The sequence below is a fragment of the Myxocyprinus asiaticus genome, chromosome 36, assembly GCF_019703515.2.
Source record: "Myxocyprinus asiaticus isolate MX2 ecotype Aquarium Trade chromosome 36, UBuf_Myxa_2, whole genome shotgun sequence".
Taxonomy (NCBI): domain Eukaryota; kingdom Metazoa; phylum Chordata; class Actinopteri; order Cypriniformes; family Catostomidae; genus Myxocyprinus; species Myxocyprinus asiaticus.
Genome location: NC_059379.1, coordinates 882,844 through 902,619, shown reverse-complemented (window position 1 = coordinate 902,619; position 19,776 = coordinate 882,844). Strand labels below are relative to the sequence as shown.

Sequence of the window (19,776 nt, the reverse complement as noted above, 5' to 3'; positions counted from 1 at the left end):
TTGGCTCTCTCTCTTATCCTAATATGCATGTTTGAATTGTCTGTCTGTCTTCAGCAAGATCAGCTGTACACATGGGCCCCAGTGAGTCAGCCGCCTCAGTCACTGGAGCGTTTACCTGGACACCTGAAGAACCTGTGGCCCCCGACCAGACCAGGAGCAGAGGAGCGACCCGAACCCAAATACACAGAGGCTGGTATGAACACATGCACACATTTACTCTAATGACAAAACACAACATACTAAAGACTACCAATACTTATACTGTATGATATCTTCTAATCTAGTTTTTTTTATTATTACTCTTTCTCAGGATAAATTGGCATTTAATAAGGTTGCAAATTGGTGTCCCATTCCATGTTCTTTAGAGAGAGAACTATTAGATCTGATAAATAAATAGTTTTATAAAATAGAATGGATGGCATAAATAGTTTACCCTATTTTTAATGTTAATTTTGGACCTTTTCACAGACGTGATGATGCGTTTCCACCTTATTTAGCAGCGTAAATCTAGCAAACTTTTTAATATTTAGTGCTAATCAGCACTACTACGTATGATGGTGTTTTAAAGGGTTAGTTCACCCAAAAATGTAAATTCAGTCATTGTTTACTCACCCCTGTGTTGTTATAACTCTATATGACTTTCTTTATTTTTCTGAACACAAACGGAGAAATTGTGAAAACATTTTGTGCTCAGTGATGTCATACAATGGCAGTTTATGATGACCACTTCTTCAAGCTTCAAAAGAACACAAAAGTATAATTCAGAAGTCTAATAAATTATTCATGAGACTCATGATTGTTATGAAAGCATACGATGAGGTTTGATAGAAACAGCCGAAATCTAATGTATTATTAACTGAAACCGTTGACCTCTCTGTGCAATGTGACTGCACAAGAGAAACAATTCACGCAGCCACCCGCTCATGGGGTGTTCAAGAGAAAACGCGTTTTGTTTATCTAAAAACAGATCTCAAAACAGCTGCACACAAACCAGAGAACTGAACTTACTAAACATGTCTGATGAGTTTGTAGTTGGAGAATAGACACTTATATGCCCAATAAGCCAGTTGAATTGCGATGCTCCTCATTGATCTCGGCCTGCATCACCTTTGTCTATTGATGGACTACACTCTTATAATGGAATACACAGACTATCAGTTAATTGCCAACAAAAGCCTTCATCAGCCAACTAATAAAGGACAATGCATCTATGTGAACTTGTGTGTTCCTTGCCACAGTCGCCTTCAGCTTGCTCACTGGGGGTCTAAATACAATTACTATTTAACTGTTTATTTTTATACACAATTTACAATCATATATAATCAAACTACACAGTGATGACTCCAAGACTTTATAGATATTACAGTTTCATTTTCTGTAAAGCTGCTTTTAAATTGTGTGTTGTGAAAAGCGCTATACAAATAAAAATGACTTGGAAAGTTTACATTTATGCATTTGGCAGATGCTTTTATCCAAAGCGACTCTCTGCACTTATTACAGGGACAATCCCCCCGGAGCAACCTGGAGTTAAGTGTTTTGCTCAAGGACACAATGGTGATGGCTGTGGGGATTGAACCAGCAACCTTCTGATTACCAGTAATATGCTTTAGCCCACTACGCCACCACCTCTCCACCCAGAATTGTGGAAACGTAACGCTGGATTTTTTTACTTTTGCTGTTGAACGCAAAAATAGTATTTGCTGTGGTCTCCCATTCAAATGTGAAAATGGTCCATTTAAGAACATGGAGCATTCATTAAAATTGGGACACATAGGAAGTGAAATCATTTGGACGCTTTCTACAGCATGGCAAGAAAAGTAAATAATCTCAGTTCTGTTTTTTTTTTTGGTGGGGGGGGTTTCCCCTTTTTCTCCCAGTTTGGAATGCCCAATGCACTCTAAGTCCTCGTGGTCACAGTGATTTGCCTCAGTCCGGGTGGCGGAGGATGAATCCCAGTTGCCTCCCGCGTCTGAGACCGTCAACCCGCGCATCTTATCACGCGGCTTGTTGAGCGCGTTGCCACGGAGACATAGCGCGTGTGGAGGCTTCACACCATCCACCGCGGCAACCACGCTCAATTCACCATGCGCCCCACCGAGAACAAACCACATTATAGCGACCACGAGGTGGTTACCCCATGTGACTACCCTCCCTAGCAACCGGGCCAATTTGGTTGCTTAGGAGACCTGGCTGGAGTCACTCGGCACGCCCTGGGATTCGAACTAGCGAACTCCAGGGGTGGTAGCCAGTGTATTTTACCACTGAGCTACCCAGGCCCTCAGTTCCGTACACATAGTTATCGACTGAATTCCACTGGCTCAACCCTGTGACCAAAGTTACTGAAAGAAAATGATCAAACAAATACAAATATACATTATTAATAATTACAAATTAACATTTGGTCCTAAACTAGCTAGCACCTAGGCTAAATTTGCAGCCCTGTTAACTATTCTGAAATGTTGTTACTTTGTATCTTTTTTTTTTTCCCCTCATTCCTACATTTTTGTAACATTGTAGCAAGAGTCACTTACCTCTTATGAATATAAAACAGTTCATACAATATTTAGTATGACCTCCTAAAGTGAATTATTTCACTCTTTTCTTTGGTGCTTCAGTTAAAATCTTCAGGCCCATTCAACTGAAGTTTAGTTGCCGGTTGTCTTAAGTAAAAGGATGCGTATTTAGCGAGTGTCAGAGTTCCTGCAGTTTGTTCACTCTGTTATTTTCTTCCAGCGTTTACAGCGGCAGAGGAAGAGGAGGGTAAGTGTCTCAAATCACAATAAACATTTGTGTTTGTGTCATTTAACATCAACTCATTTTATCTGATGTCTTCATCAGCTATATTAAAACATTTTCATATTTTACTTCACTTGCTTATTTTTGTGTTTGTTTACTAACAGCCATTAAAAGAGATATTGCCTTGCGACAAACCACAGCAGACTCATAAATCACTATTCACATCTGTGTCAACACAAACACTCATCTTATAATTCAGCTGATAATTAATGGGGCAAAAATATGGGATGATGCGTGTCCCGTACGAGGGCAAAATATAGGATGTCCCAGCTAACCCTAGTGCAGAGCTGTAATCTAGACTCAAATATAAGTGTGTTTTTATTTGTCTAGCATTTTTTTAGTCTCTATAAAATCCCCATATTTCAATGTGTTATTTTGTAGTTTTGATGACTTTACTATTAGTGTAAAATGTGGAAAATAGTACTTATATAGAAAGAGTAGGTCTTCCCAAACTTTTGATGCTTGTGTACTCTCAGGACCAGACTAGACTAAATAAGTGTTTGTAATAGACAACTCATTAAGACTAGATCCACAAACAAAGCTATAAAATAAGAGCGCAGATGATTTTAATGTGTAAATATTTGGTTCAAGCTAAACCATTATAGATCATGTGACCGTGTTTGAGATGAGTCCCATGTGTGTGTTTCAGAGCATCAAGCTGTCGTTTTAGACTTAACGAAACATCAGGAAGAGGAAATCTGGCAAGTTCAGGTAGGACTTTCCTTCAAACCACCTTTTTTCACTCTAACATCTTTTTGAATCATATTCTCTGATCTGATCCTAACAAAATAAAGGTTTAAATAATTTAGATTCAGTTAGTTTTCTTTACGTTCCCTATTCTCACGTATCGTTTTGCTTTTATCAATAAAGCCCATTGAATTAAATGTATTATTTAAAACATAAAGATACAAACTTTTTACAACCAACATTTCTTTGTTTTGTTTGATTTATATTGTTAATATTATAAATATTTTAGTATTATGCATTGTTGAAAGTTAAAATGGAAAATTATGATTTATCATATCAGATGAAAATAACATTGTACTTTGATGTATATCGTGGTACTACTAAATAAACACATTCATATGTCATCGTATTTACACGTTACTCCAAATTTCTTGATAGAAATCCATGGTGCAAGTAAGATTCATTCTAACCTGTTTTAAATTACATTCCCATGAAAATGTCATAAATCAAAATGAAACTTGTCTTAAATATGCAGGAAATGTTTCTTTCAACAGTTGTGTCTGGAGCTATAAACACATGATTATTGATTTTGTTGTGGAAGAATGTATTCTCATCATTAATGGGATGATCAGACAGATATCTTACATGAATGTTTCATTTCCATATGCACGCCATTCCATTCAATTGATGTGAATTATTTTAATTATCATCATCCGGTTGTGTTGTTTGTTTTGAGCGTCCTGCTGGAGGAATGTTTAATAGTTCCCAGAGTTTGTGATTTCATAAAGAGACATTAAACATGTGTTATGATCATGACCGCAGGACTGCAGTTCACCGTGTGTTGACAGTAGAGGGCAACAGTGTAGTACAGATGAGAATATCATTGATCTGACGTGAGTCATGCACAGAAGGGTTTGAGAAACATCATCGATAACGGTCCAGTTCAGTAATGTGAATGCCATCAGACACTGATCAACTCTGGATTCATGAGATCCTTCACAATGATTTGAGTTAACACTTACTGAAGCGGAGATATGACTTAATAGAGTTGAGTTTGGTGAAACTCTTAACTGCTCTCTATTATACTCTATTGGAACTTGATTTTGCTTAGTATTATTTCCCTCCCAACCACAACTTTTGCATTATCAATGCAGGTATGACTCATACTAGTGTTAGTGTAACTACTGTTGCTTGTTGCTCAGATGATGTAAAAAATGGAAAGTGGTGTTCCTTTTTTATTTTTTTTATTTGTAAGTTGTGGTTGTACAATCAAAAGAGACAAAAACATAGTACATGAACACAGTACGGCACTTTGTCTACCACTGCTGAATTGTGAATGGCGAGATGAATGCTAGCTGCTCACCATCAAATGCAGTTCACTTCTGCAGGTGTACTCGATTCAGCAGCGTAACCGCAACAGCAGGTGAGTGTTGAGTGTTGTTTCTGCTGCATCAGAGAGTTTCAAAATTGAGTATTATTATTTCCTTTAATAATGGCCATGAACATTGGGGGCCTAGGTAGCTCAGTGGTAAAAGACGCTGGCTACCACCCCTGGAGTTCACTAGTTCGAATCCCAGGGCGTGCTGAGTGACTCCAGCCAGGCCTCCTAAGCAACCAAATTGGCCCGGTTGCTAGGGAGGGTAGAGTCACATGGGGTAACCTCCTCGTGGTCGCTATAATGTGGTTCATTCTCGGTGGGGCGTGTGGTGAGTTGAGCGCGGATGCCACGGTGGATGGCGTAGAGCCTCCACACGTGCTATGTCTCCGTGGCAACACGCTCAACAAGCCACGTGATAAGATGTGCAAGTTGATGGTCTCCAACGCGGAGGCAACTGAGATTCATCCTCCGCCACCCAGATTGAGGCGAGTCACTACACGACCATGAGGACTTAAAAGTGCACTGGGAATTGGGCATTCCAAATTGGGTGAAAAAGGAAAAAAATAAATAATGGTCATGAAGTATATACTAGTTATAGTGGCACGAAAAAGTACTGCATGTGAACACTTTGGAATTAGCTGGTTTTCTGCATTTATTGGTCATAAAATGTGATATCTTCATCAAAGTCACAAGTACAAAATGTGCTTAAACTAACAACACACAAACAGTTATCTTTCATGTCTATCGAACACATCCCATTAAACCTTCACAGTGCTGTGGAAAAAGTAAGTGAACCCTTGGAGTTAATAACTGGTCGATCCTCCTTTGGCAACAATAACTTCAACCAAACACTTCCAGTAGCTGCGGATTAGACCTGAACAACGTTCAGAAGGAATTTTGGATCATTCTTCCTTACAGAACTGCTTCAGCTCAGCCGTAGTTGTAGGATGTCTGGTGTGAACGGCTCTCTTGAGGTCATTCCACAGCATCTCTATTGGGTTAAGGTCTGGGCTCTGACTAGGACACTCCAAAAGGTGGATTTTCTTTTTTTTTCTTTTTTTTTTTTTTTAAGTCATTCTGTAGTAAATTTACTTTGTTTAGGGTTATTGTTCTTCTGCATCACCCAACTTCTACTGAGCTTCAGCTAGCGCACAACCACCCTGACATTATCCTGTAGGATATCATGGTAAACTTGAGTATTAAGTTTTCCCTCGATGATGGCAATCGGTCCAGGCCCCAAAGCAGCCCCAAATCATGATGCTCTCTCCATCGTACTTCACCGTTGAGATGATGTTTTCATGTTGGTATGCGGTGTCCTTTGCAGTGCCATACGTAGTGCTGAATGTTCTTCCTAAACAATTCAACTTTAGTTTCAACAGTCCACAACTATGTCCCAATAGCGCTGTGGAGTGTCCAGGCGCGCAGCAGTGTTTTTGTTGGAAAGCAGCAGCTTTCTTCGTGGTGTCCTGCCATGAACACCATGCCTGTTTTCCGTATAGTAGACTCATGAACGGAGATGTTATCCAGTTCCAATGATTCCTTCAAGTCTTTATCTGTCACTCTAGGGTTCTTTTTGAACTCATTTAGCATTCTGCGGTGTGCCCTTTGAGCCATCTTGGCTGGACGGCCACTTCTAGAGAGAGTACCCACAGTACTAAATCATCTCCATTTATAGACAGTGTGGACAGATGAATATCTAAACTCTCAAATAACTTTGTAACCCTTCCAGCTTTATGCAAAGCAACAGTTCTTGATAGTAGGTCTTCAGAGATCTATTTTGTGCGAGGCATGGACCACGTCAGCAGATGCTGCTTGTGTATAGCAAACTCAAAAAAATGTTATTTTTATGTCAAAGTAGTTCTAACCCACACCGCCAGTCTTGCCTTATTAATTGGATGCCAGGTTTGCCAACTGACTATTAGCTTTTGTTGATGTCATTAGCCTAGGGGTTCACATACTTTTTCCAACCTAGACTGTGACTGTTTGAATGATGTCTTCAATATGTACAAGAACAATGTGATAATTTGTGTGTTATTAGTTAAAACAGATTGTTTCTTCATTATTGTAACTTAAGTGATTAAACCAGTTTTTAAAACAAATTTATACATAAATGCAGGTAATTCCAAAGGATTCACATACTATTTCTTGCCACTGTATCTGCTGGCCATTCGGTTCACTAGATATCACTGTCTGTATTGGCCACTGAAAAACTCATATCACTCGACCATTAAGAAACGGGTATCGCCTGAACAGTAACGTGCCCGCTCTGTCCATTGCTCCTTCATTCTCACTGTTTGTTTTAGAATGGAATCCAGTGGAAGAGAGAACCAGATTAAGATCCATTTCTGTCTCTTACACAGTTTTTAGCTATATTGGCATGACAAAAGCAAAATTTGTATAGCTAAAGCATTTGCAGCATAGCTGTGTACAGTGCAGAATTTTGCAATGTAAAACGAGTATAACAACAATTGAATACAACCATATATACATAATGTACATACAAACATATACATTTAAACATATGTACATGTAGTGACAAATAAAAAAAGATATAACAGATAAAGAAAAAGAGAAATATTCAATAGAGCAATAATGTTGTTCGAATATTTTATATACAGATATACATTTATGTGCAGGTGAGGTAATGTATTGAAGATAGATATAAATAGGAATGGATGGACTGAATATTGCACATGGTTGTATTGACAAAAGGAAAGTATTTGGGGGCTGTTTTAAACTGTTCATGAGGGGAAAAAACTGTTCTTGTGCCTGACTGTTCTGGTGCTCAGTGCTCTGTAGCGCCGGCCAGAAGGCAACAGTTCGAAAAGGGTAGTGGGCAGGGCCCTTTTCCTCACTCTGGAAGTGTACTGTTCTAGCAGGGTGGGTAGGGGAGCATCAGTAATCCTCTCAGCAGTCTGAACTGTCCTTTGTAGTCTTCTAATGTCTGATTTCTTAGCTGAACCAAACCAGACAGTTATTGAAGTGCAGAGGACAGACTCAATGACTGCTGTGTAGAACTGGATTAGCAGCTCCTGTGGCAGGTTGAACTTCCTCAACTGGCGAAGGAAGTACAACCTCTGATGGGCCTTTTTCCCAGTGGAGTCAATGTGGGTCTCCCACTTCAGGTCCTGTGAGATGGTAGTGCCCAGGAACCTGAATGACTCCACTGCTGCCACAGTGCTGTTCAGAATGGTGAGGGGGGGTCAGTGTTGGGGTGTTCCTCCTAAAGTCCACAATCATCTCCACCGTTTTAAGCGTGTTTAACTCCAGGTTGTTTTGACTGCACCAGTGAGCCAGCTGTTGAACCTCCCTTCTGTATGCAGACTCATCATCTTCCAGTTTTAAAAACTAATGGCATATTTAATCTGTGCCCCTGCCTGTTTAAGTAAGAGTCTGTGATGCATGATTTATTTTGAGATTGTGTGGGATTGTTTTGGTATTGGGATACAGTATTAATTGTATTTGTTCAGGTCTTGAATTAGGTCTTAAGTCTTAAATCTGATTTTAAAAACACTGCAGAAAGCCTGTTTAAGCAAATGTAGTATTTTATGAGGTTTCTTGACCACTAGGTGGTGCTGTTCCCAAACTTCTCAGGTACCCTGATGGCCATGTTCTATTCCAAGTTTCGTTACAATGCGCCAAAGCCAAAAATTCATTTCGTAACTTTTGTGCGACTTGGTCTGATGATTATATGATTATTTTTTTTTTTTTTTTTAAGTTAAAGCTGGCTGACGGGGGAACACTGGGCACCTTTAACTCATTATGGTGCAAGGAATCCTAAGAGTTACAAATTTAGGCCAATGGATTCAGAAGTTATTAGCAAAAGGTGCCACTGTCCCAAAACTGCTCGTACACCCTCAGGGCCCAGAGATGATGACTTAAACCAATATTCATTTCAGTGCGCCTAAACATTGCTGAGATACAGGCTCTCTTATTTGGCCAACTTCTTAAGCCTGTTTTTGAGGAACTGTTTGTAATATTAAAAATCAATTCAATAATTCCGGTGCAATTTTGATGGATCTCAGAGTTTGTTGGAGTAGAGGGAAATGTTTTATTAAAATTCAATATAGCGGGAAATCTAGTCGGGTGGACTCATAAATGGCATAAATTTGCAAATTTGACCAGTTGGTGGCGCTAGACGGTTTGAGATCCCAAATTTGGCATGGTTTAATTTAAAACTGTCCTCTACATGACTACCAAATTTTACAACTTTTTACCGTACAGTTCTTGAGATACATGAGGAAAAAGAATAAGAAAAATAAGAAAACCAATAGAAACAATAGGTGCTTAAACACCTTCAGTATTTAGCCCCTAATCAACAAATAAAATACAAGTAGTGCAAATAAAATAATAATACTGTGAATAAAGTATTATGTGGTATGTTCAAATATCAATATAGTGTAAAAAATTAAGTAAAATGACAAAGATAAGCTAACCTGATTTATTTCTGTGCCTCTAGGAGGAGTCTGTGTTGAAGACTGTGCATTTGAAACAGGAGCACGTCTGTGTGATCGAACTGTTGGAGCAAACGATTGAAGACCTGCGTAGTAAAATCGCTGAGCTGGAGAAACAGCAGCCTCTAGTGGAGCGCGAGGTCATTACACAGGATCAGGAGTGCGGCGGAGAGGAATTCCTCATCCCGGATGTCTGCCATGTGGATCTGCAGACCGAAAACATTGCTCTGCTGCCGCTGGAGGCTAAATCAGTACAGACGTCGCCGGTGGACGAGAGCTTTCGGTTTAAAGTGCCTTCACTGGAGCAGGGCCTCACAGAGACGCCTCTGCCCAGACAGAGTGAGCCCTCGCTGGCTTCAGAAACTGAATCTGTCCCTAATCAGGCTGGACCTGGGTCTCAAACTTTTGTGTGCAAATGCCAGCAGCAGCAGCAGGGCGGTTTATTGGCTCAAATCCATAGTGCACCTCCACCTCCTCCCCTTCCAGGCTCTTCATTGCCTCCTCCACCTCCTCCCCTTCCAGGCTCTTCATTGCCGCTGCCGCCTCCACCTCCTCCCCTTCCAGGCTCTTCATTGCCGCCTCCTCCACCTCCTCTACCTGGAATGATTGCACCTCCACCACCACCTCCTCTTCCTGGAATGACCACTCCTCCTCCACCACCTCCTCTCCCAGGCTCTTCATTGCCACCACCTCCTCCACCTCCTCTACCTGGTCTATCTGTGCCTCTCCCTGTCCTTGCTGCAGGAACAGCACCTCCACCACCACCACCACCTCCTCCTCCAGGTCCTCCTGGTCCTCCATCTCTCGGGGCATATGCTCCTCTTCCATTTGGATCGGGGTCTCTTCCCCCTCCACTGCCAATGGGGCTGTACGCGCTCGGAGCAGCGCAGGAGAAACCGCCCCGCAAATGTGTCATGGAACCGCCGAGACCCATGAAGCCGCTTTACTGGACCCGAATACAGCTGCACACCAAAAAGTAATTCAGTACCTTCAGTTTTCACAACATTCATTTTTGGTTCTCAGGGAGGACTGTGCACTTTTAATTCCCCATAAAAAAAAAAAAAAACGCACAATGGCAACTGCAAAAATATTTTAGATATTTAACATTCGATTTATATTTTGTAAATGAAAGTCATGAAAATCATCCGGTTCTGATATAATAATTTATGAAACCAGTTCTCTGTTCCCAACCCTAAATAGTTGTTAAATGATCTAAATGAAAAGCATTTGCTTCATGCATGTTGGAGGAGATTATAGAATAAATGTGTGCTGGATCACATGATAAAATAAGGATATATGGACCCTATTTTAAGAGCGCTAAGCACAATGCTGTGCCATCATAAGGCATACACACAAAGTCATTGGGCATGGCCATGAAGTTTTGGTGTTTTCGTGCAAGCTTGCGCCAAGTCTAGGCGCAAGTGGGTTTGGCGAAATTACACACGCAATGTGCTAATGAGCTGGGTCAAGTGCAATTTAATTCTGAGGCTCTTCTCCGGTTATTAACCAAATTGGCCCGGTTGCTAGGGAGGGTAGAGTCACATGGGGTAACCTCCTCGTGGTCGTGATTAGTGGTTCTCGCTCTCAATGGGGCGTGTGGTAAGTTGTGTGTGGATTGCGGAGAATAGCATGAGCCTCCACATGCTGTGAGTCTCCGTGGTGTCATGCACAGCGAGTCATGTGATAAGATGCGCGGATTGACGGTCTCAGAAGTGGAGGCAACTGAGACTTGTCCTCCACCACCCGGAATGAAGTGAGTAACCACGCCACTACAAGGACCTACTAAGTAGTGGGAAATTGGACATTCCAAATTGGGAGAAAAGGGGATAAAAGAAAACAAACATACAATACACCTACAGATAGCGCAAACACTCCCACCCATGGCTACTTATGCTTTGCACTCTCATGAAAGTTAGATAAGACGTTGTGCACAGTCGTTGAGTGTTGCTAGCACGGTCACGATAATCGAGCTCTTAATCTATTGAGGAGTGTAACAGGTTACTCGTTCTGCTTGTTCTCTGATGTCTTTGTTTTCTTCTTCAGGGACTCGAGTTCTGTTGTTTGGGAGAAGATCGAAGAGCCATCCGTGGATTTTGAGGAATTCGTTGAACTTTTCTCCAAAACAGCAGTTAAAGAAAAGAAGAAACCTCTTTCAGATACAATCAGCCGATCCAAGACCAAACAGGTGTGTTCCATTGGACCCTTTTTTACAGACTGATGACGCATTTCCACCTTGTTAATTGAAAATACAGAGCAGGATGTGTTTTTAAGGGCGCCGTGTTATGTATAGTTCTAGAGATACATTAAAATCAATGGCGTAGCCAAGGGTGGGCCGGGTGGGCTTGGGCCACCCAGAGTATTACAGATTATTTGATGACTTCTAATAAGTTTTTTTTCACCCAATTTGGAATGCCCAATTCCCAATGCGCTCTAATACAGTTTTATGAGTTTACGAGCACTTGAAAACAGAGGACGAATCTCAGTTGCCTCCGCATCTGAGACCATCAACCCGCGCATTTTATCACGTGGCTTGAGCACGTTACCATGGAGACCTAGCGCATGTGGAGGCTTCACGCCATCCACCGCGCCAACCACGCGCAACTCGCCACGCGCCCCACCGAAAAAGGAACCACATTATAGCGACCACGAGGAGGTTACCCCATGTGACTCTACCCTCCCTAGCAACTGGGCCAATTTGGTTGCTTAGGAGACCTGGCTGGAGTCACTCAGCACACCCTGGATTCAAACTAGCGAACTAGCGAACTCCAGGAGTGGTAGCCAGTATCTTTTACCACTGATTTCTGAAATTGAATGCGCCACCTCTCTATTGCTAAGGAAAATTTGGTTAATTATTTTTTTGGCCAATCCATTTTTATTGAGGCCCACCCAAAAGTAATTTCCTGGCTATGCACTTGATTAAAATGATAAAAAAAATAGGTGTGTGTATACAGTGTTGACTATATTACATCACCTTTGTATGTCTCATAAATTCACTGTATTATCCAAAAACAAAATATTATATATTAACCATTTTATCATAGAATTTATTATATCAGGGGTCAGCAACCTTTTTGACATGGAGTGCATTTTTTTTTTAAATTTTCCTGGTCAATGGCTGTGCCATCTTTATTGTCGTAACTGAAAGAAAGTGTTTAGTTTTACTGCAACTCCAGAACTTAAAGAATAACAGAAGTATTGTGAATGTAGATGCTTGTCAGTGCTGTCAGGCTGGCACGGGTTCGAGCTGCAGTCACGGGTCGTGCAGTGTTATGTCTGAGACTCGGTATGATGTAACTCGCAGGCGCTGCTGAAACTTAAATACAGTTTTATGAGTTTACGAGCACTTGAACGCAGAGAAACTATTTCCATGACTGAGTGCTGACGTTTGTGTACAGATCTCAGGCTCCAGTACAGACAGAGCTGAATAAATGCCCGACTGCTTGGCACCACAGAGCACGAGAGATGAATTCCAGCGTTCTGCCCCTGCGAGGGAATTTACTCATTGGAAATATGACCAAAAGATCACGTCTAAAGCAGAACTGAGTTTTTTTCAGCTTGTAAATATCTGTGAATGTTCATAACGCTCTACCGTTTTATCAGATCTGTGTTGAGATTGATATTATAAAGAGTGACATTAATTCACACTGTGTATGTGGAAATGCCATGAGCTTTAACATTAAAATTCTCAGTTCGTCCCATGAAATGTTTCTATAAGGGTTTGTATATGGGCGTTTCTTCAACTACAGGCACTTTTATGTCCCTACTGTTGATTTTAGGAAAAACACATTTCAACTGTCCTGTTAAATGAAAGTCATATTTAAAAAATGGCTTAAACATTTTAATAATGTCTTCAACTATTTCTGCTACTTTTCAAATGCCTTTATTCCATAGAAGTGTGTTTCTTCCACTTCAGGCACTTTTAGTACAACGGACCTCTAGAAATCTCACTAGTTGATGTGTGTGTTCATGCATCACAGGAGATTTATGTCATTCAAGTCATAAATTCTGTATTGTGTTTAATTGAATTCTGTGCTGGAAATAACGCTGATGGAAATGACATTTTTAACGTGCTTCAAATAAAATAAAGCTAATTTCTAACATTTTAAATATCCTAAATACACAATTAAATCATTTTCACAGTTTTTCCAAAATTACAGCTGGGCCAGTCCTACTCAAATGGTCCAATAATTGTAAAGTTGGTTGCATGACCATTTTTAATTTTTTTTTTTTTTTTTTTTTTTTTTTGTGGTATTGCAAAACCACCAGTTTTTATTTTACTTGGTTTAACCACCACGGCCATCTTTGTGTCATGGTGCACGACCAATTTTGGTTATACAGATGTTTACAGAAACCTCAGTATCTCAGCTCAGGATGGTCCTAGCTCATTGGAACAAAAACTGATATCTAGAGCACATTATAAGGTACATGCACATATATAAACATTTAGCATATTCTTGTTCCTTAGACTTAGAACTTCAGTCCTAATGCAATGCTCAAGATCGCTCAAAGTTCCACTTTTAGGGTCAGTTTATAATGGGAAGGGTTCGAGTCACAGTCCTAATTGTTTTTTAGGGGGTACCTAGATAAGTATAGTGTGCATGCAGAACATTTCAGGTTTGAGACTTCTATTTTCTTTTTTTTTATGGGGGCGAGAGAGCGCAATTTTTTTTTTTTCTTCCAATTTGGAGTGCCCAATTCCCACTACTTAGTAGGTCCTCGTGGTGGTGCGGTTACTCACCTCAATCCTGGTGGCGGAGGACAAGTCTCAGTTGCCTCCGCTTCTGAGACCGTCAATCCGCGCATCTTATCACGTGACTCGTTGTGCATGACACCGCGGAGACTCACAGCATGTGGAGGCTCATGCTACTCTCCACGATCCACACACAACTTACCACACGCCCCATTGAGAGCGAGAACCACTAATCACGACCACGAGGAGGTTACCCCATGTGACTCTACCCTCCCTAGCGACCGGGCCAATTTGGTTGCTTAGGAGACCTGGCTGGAGTCACTCAGCACGCCCTGGATTCAAACTCACGACTCCAGAGTGTGATAGTCAGCGCCAATACTCGCTGAGCTACCCAGGCCCCGAAAGTGCAATTTTTTTAACATTTCCCCTCAATTTCAGGTTGATTATCTCTGGTGGCGGACCAGATAGGAACCTGAAATTTTCACAGATATAAGTCATCTATAGTAGCATTCTGTTGTAAAATTTGAGTCTGAGATTCCACTGGTTACAGAGCTAGAGCTAGCAGAAATCTGGGAAAAAGCCTACTTTATTCATGCATTTTGAGAAATCAACAGATGTAATATAAGCATAACAAATAATACAAATGAACAGCATTTTACAGTAGTTGTTTTTGATTGACATACAATAGCTTATGCTCATCAATGAGGTCTAAAATGTTACTACATTTGATATTGGCAACAGTGAAGCATGATCATGTTGATACAGGCATGTAATGAGTTGGTAATGACTGTGTTGCTTGTGTCTATGATGACCAGTGGTGGTTAGGCTTGGTTGAGGACATCAGCGAGGGAAAACTGTGATGTTTTTGTAAAATTCTTCCCACCTGGACCAAGAACATCATTCAAAATATCTATGAGGACAAAGCGTGTTCCCATGAAACAATGTTCTCAGAAAACTGACACCTGCCGAATTAATTACTGCCACCGGATGCTCCCACAACATTTCCGAGAGACTGAGTGAGGAAATCTCACAGCTTCTAATCAAACATGTAGCTTGAAATTGTGGTTTGTCATTCATAAACATAATTACTGTAAAATGCTGTTCATTTTTATTATTTGTTATGCTTATGCTTATTACATCTGTTGATTTCTCAAAATGCATGAATAAAGCAGGCTTTTTCCCAGATTTCTGCTAGCTCTAGCTCTAGCTCTGTAACCAGTGGAATCTCAAGTGCAGTTTTACAGCAGAATGCTACTATAGATGACTTATATCTGTGAAAATTTCAGGTTCCTATCTGGTCCCCCACCAAAGATAATCAACCTGAAAGTGAGGGGAAATGTTAAAAAAATTGCACTTTCTCGCCCCCATAAAAAAAGAAAATAGAAGTGTCAAACCTGACTTGTTCTGCATGCACACTATACTTATCTAGCTACCCCCTAAAAGAATTTAGGACTGAGACTCGAACTTGTTCCAATGAGCTAGGACCGTCCTGAGCTGAGATATTGAGGTTTGTGTAAACATCTGCATAACCACAATTTGTCGTGTGCCATGACACAAAGATGGCCGCGGTGGTTAAACAAAGCAAAATAAAATTACTTAATGAGGTTTCTTACCAGATGTAGTTTTGTTGGTGTTTCTCCCAAAGACAAACTCCGTTGAGATCAGTGCTGTGTTTTGTCATGACTCAGTGAGTCAAAAGTTTAACCCTTTACTGACAGCCCAGAGTCTCCTGAACTGAGATCAGTCAGTTTAAATTTAAACTATGCATAGCATATAGCGAAGACAAAACACAACGTCCACGCAGAAGTACTTGGGGTCGCACAAGGTTAAAGAAACACCCATGGATGTTATTGCTTTACCCCTGTGACTCAGACTTTACATCTTAAAATATGGAAATCCATAATGAATGGTGACTGAGACTGTCATTCTTTCTAACCTTTTATTCATGTAGTTCAGCTGGTAAAGCATGGCACTAACAGTGCCATGATCATGGGTTCAATTTGCCAGGGAACACACAAACTGATAAAAATGTCTCCCTCGAATGCACTAAGTTGCTTCAGATTAAAGCTTCTACCAAATGCATTAAAAAATGTGGTTAATGGAAGAAAGTCGTACGGGTTTGGAACAACATGAAGAGTAAATGATGACAGAATTTTAATTTGAGTCAGCTGATCCTTTAAGGGAGTTTATTTCCTAAAAGTCCAGTGGGCCAAAAAGTGCCCATAGTTGAAGAAACACCTGAATGTTTTAATGTCTTGAGCTTTAATATTTTTGCTCAATCCTGTGAAATGTTTTTGTAATATTTGAATGCGTTCGTCATCACTCGAGAGAACTGCGTCACTCACACGTTTGTGTACATTTCTCAAATCTTCATCTTTTGAATCTGTGTTGTCTTGTACCCGCCTCAGGCTGGGCACATGTTTGCTGCCACCCGTGAATATTCACCCCGGTTACCTTCCAAGCGTCGTTTCGTTGTGACCGCAGCTTTGGCCTTCTCGAGATCCTCTTATCTAAATGAAGAGGGACTCGGGCGGCAGCAGTCTGTGCTGTTTGTTTGAATTCGGTTCTGCCTGCTGATCAAAGCCGGACCGAATTGGACCGACCCTGCAGGCCTGCAAACAAAACGACAACATTTGTGCTGCATTACTGTCCGCTCCAGAATGAGAAGACTTTGTTGTCTATTAATACAACGAAATTGAAACAACGCTGTTCGCCTGGGTCGAGATAAAAGAGATATGGAAAAGTTTATGCAGAAATTTCAAGCATAATCTCATTAATGCATTGTCAAATGTGCAATTTTTTTTTTTTTTAACAAAGGTCTCAGCTAATGAGCCATGTATGTGATTTGTGTTGACTCTGTCAGACACACTAAAAGCATGCTATTTTAATTTGATCCATCCAACAAGAGTGTAAAGTCTTTAATAATAGTGTTCAATAAAAGAGTTGATAAAACATTCTATAAAAAAAAAAATTTGTTCATACTATTCAGAAAATTTGACATGAATATTTTTCCATATTAACTGTGTTGTACACTGGAGATATTGAGTTTTCTTTCCTCAGTTAAGGCTGCCTCTATAACCTAAAACAAAATGCCAAAATTATTCCACAATTCTTAACAGAAATTATCATAATGGGAAATGAATGCGTTGACATGTTGAAGCTGAGACTTAAACATTGTTTAAAATATAAAAAAATATCAAACTTACCAGACCACGTGTCCTACTGTTGCATCCAGTATGAACAGGAAGTAGTAAAGGGAGTTATAGCTGACCATGACTGATTTATTCATTCTGAGTAAACTCCTGAGAAATCAGCAGTTACAGAAATACTCAATCCAGCCCGTCTGGCACCAACAATCATGCCACAATCCAAATCACTGCCATCACATTTTTCCCCAATCTGATGGCTGATGTGAACATTAACTGAAGCTCCTGACCCGTATCTGCATGATTGGCTGATTAGATAATCGCATGAAAAAGTAGATGTACAAGTGTACCTAATCAAGTGGTCAGTGAGTGTATATCAATGAACTTGAAATTATGTTTTGCATATGGAAAATGGAGCCTACATTTAGGAATGTTAAGATTTTTCCCCTTTTTCACCCAATTTGGAATGCCCAATTCCCAATGCGCTCCGAGTCCTTGTGGTGGTGTAGTGATTCGCCTCAATCCGGGTGGCAGAGGATGAATCTCAGTTGCCTCCACGTCTGATACCGTCAACCCGCGCATTTTATCACGTGGCTTGTTGATTGCGTTGCCATGTGGAGGCTTCATGCCATCCACCGCGGAATCCATGCTCAACTCACCACGCACCCCACCAAGAACGGACCACATTATAGCGACCACTAGGAGGTTACCCCATGTGACTCTACCCTCCCTAGCAACCGGGCCAATTTGGTTGCTTAGGAGACCTGGCTGGAGTCACTCAGCACGCCCTGGATTCGAACTCGCGAACTCCAGGGGTGGTAGCCAGCGACTTTACCACTGAGCTATCCAGGCCTCCGTTAAGATTTTTTTACATTCAATTTTGACAATAATATCAGGACACTTAAGCACATTTTAACCCACAATTCTCATTACCGTAACGCATCTCATTGAAAAACATTTTACTGTTACCATTCCCATTGTTTTCAATTCTCATTAACACGGATGTTGTACAATTATTATTGTTTTTTTATTAAAATTGCCGAAAATGAAAGTACCTAGAAAGTACTACTATAATGTGGATATATATACTTTGCAATTTAAATGCACTCACCGAACACTTTATTAGGTACACCTGTTTATTCATGCGATTATCTAATCAGCCAATTGTGTCAAATTAAATCCCTTTGTCACTCAACCATATACACAAGTGCAACAGTGGGTGAAAGTTTTGGGTGCAGGTTCAAGCAACATAGCAGTCATGAGCAGCAGCCATATCACCCTGTAGATCAAGACTGGTTGCCCACTGAAGCTAAGCAGGGCTGAGCCTGGTCAGTACCTGGATGGGAGACCTCCTGGGGAAACTAAGGTTGCTGCTGGAAGAGGTGTTAGAGAGGCCAGCAAGGGGTGCTCACCCTGCAGTCTTTGTGGGTCCTAATACCCCAGTATAGTGACGGGGACACTATACTGTAAAAAGGCACCGTCCTTCGGATGAGACGTAAAACCGAGGTCCTGACTCTCTGTGGTCATTAAAAATCCCAGAACACTTCTCAAAAAGAATAGGGGTGTCCTGGCCAAATTTCCCCATTGGCCCTTATCAATCATGGCTTCCTAATAATCCCCATCCATTAATTGGCTCAGTAATTCTACTCCTCTCCACCAATAGCTGGTGTGTGGTGAGTGTACTGGCGCACTGTGGATGCTGCATACTGGTGGTGGTGGTTGAGGAGAGTCCCCTGTTCACTGTGTAAAGCGCTTTGAGTGTAGTGTCAGAAAAGCTCTATATAAATGTAACAAACAAACAAACAATCATTCATTCATTCATGACAATTACAATAAACATCTGATTTACACAACACAATATACAACATACACCTGGTGCGGGTCCTGATCCTGCGATACCGTTGTGGCAGCAGTGCAATGCATAAGAAGAAGCCTTTATTCTGTCACACATTATACATTTGCATATATACATTGAAATTCTTTTTTTCACATATCCCAGCTAAGCTGGGGTCAGAGGGCAGGGGCAGCCATGATACGGTGCCCTTGGAGCAGATAGGGTCAAGGGCCTTGCTCAAGGGCCCAACAGTGGCATCTTGGTGGTGCTGGGGCTTGAACCCCCAACCTTCTGGTCAGTAACCCAGAGCCTTAGGGTGTGTTCACACTTGGCAGGTTTGGTTCGATTAAAACGAACTCTGGTGCGATTGCTCTGTTAGTGCGGTTCATTTGAACAAGTGTGAACGCCGTCACCCGAACCTTGGTGCACACCAAACAAGTGGACCGAGACCGCCTGAAAAGTGGGTCACTGTCCGCTTCCAAACGAACTCTGGTGCGGTTTGATTGATATATGAACGCAGCATGGACCAAAGTCTAAACGGACCAATAACAGGAAGTAATTTGCCTTTAATACTGACCTCAAGCATACCTGGTTCTTCTCATCATAGGAGCTATGTTGCCCATTATAGTTCGGTACAGGCGTCGGAACCGCCATCAGCCGTCCTTGCAGCAAATCTTCATTTGTGTGTGCAACGGAGGAATTCCTGGCGCTGTTTTGACTCCTTTACACATTTTAATAGCTCTTCGTTTGTTCTCAGCTGGTAAAAATACCACCATATATACATATATAAA

The 19,776-nt window shown here is 41.0% G+C and overlaps 1 protein-coding gene across 1 annotated transcript in view; it reads left to right on the top strand.

Annotated features, from left to right (window-relative positions):
• LOC127426641 (formin-2-like) overlaps positions 1 to 19,776 on the top strand; it is a 100,490-nt gene that overhangs the window by 18,878 nt on the left and 61,836 nt on the right. The window contains exons 3-7 of the mRNA XM_051673574.1: positions 55 to 193; positions 2,734 to 2,760; positions 3,446 to 3,507; positions 9,321 to 10,291; positions 11,359 to 11,500. Of these exons, the coding sequence (XP_051529534.1) occupies positions 55 to 193; positions 2,734 to 2,760; positions 3,446 to 3,507; positions 9,321 to 10,291; positions 11,359 to 11,500 (1,341 nt within the window). The remainder of the gene's footprint in view (positions 1 to 54; positions 194 to 2,733; positions 2,761 to 3,445; positions 3,508 to 9,320; positions 10,292 to 11,358; positions 11,501 to 19,776) is intronic.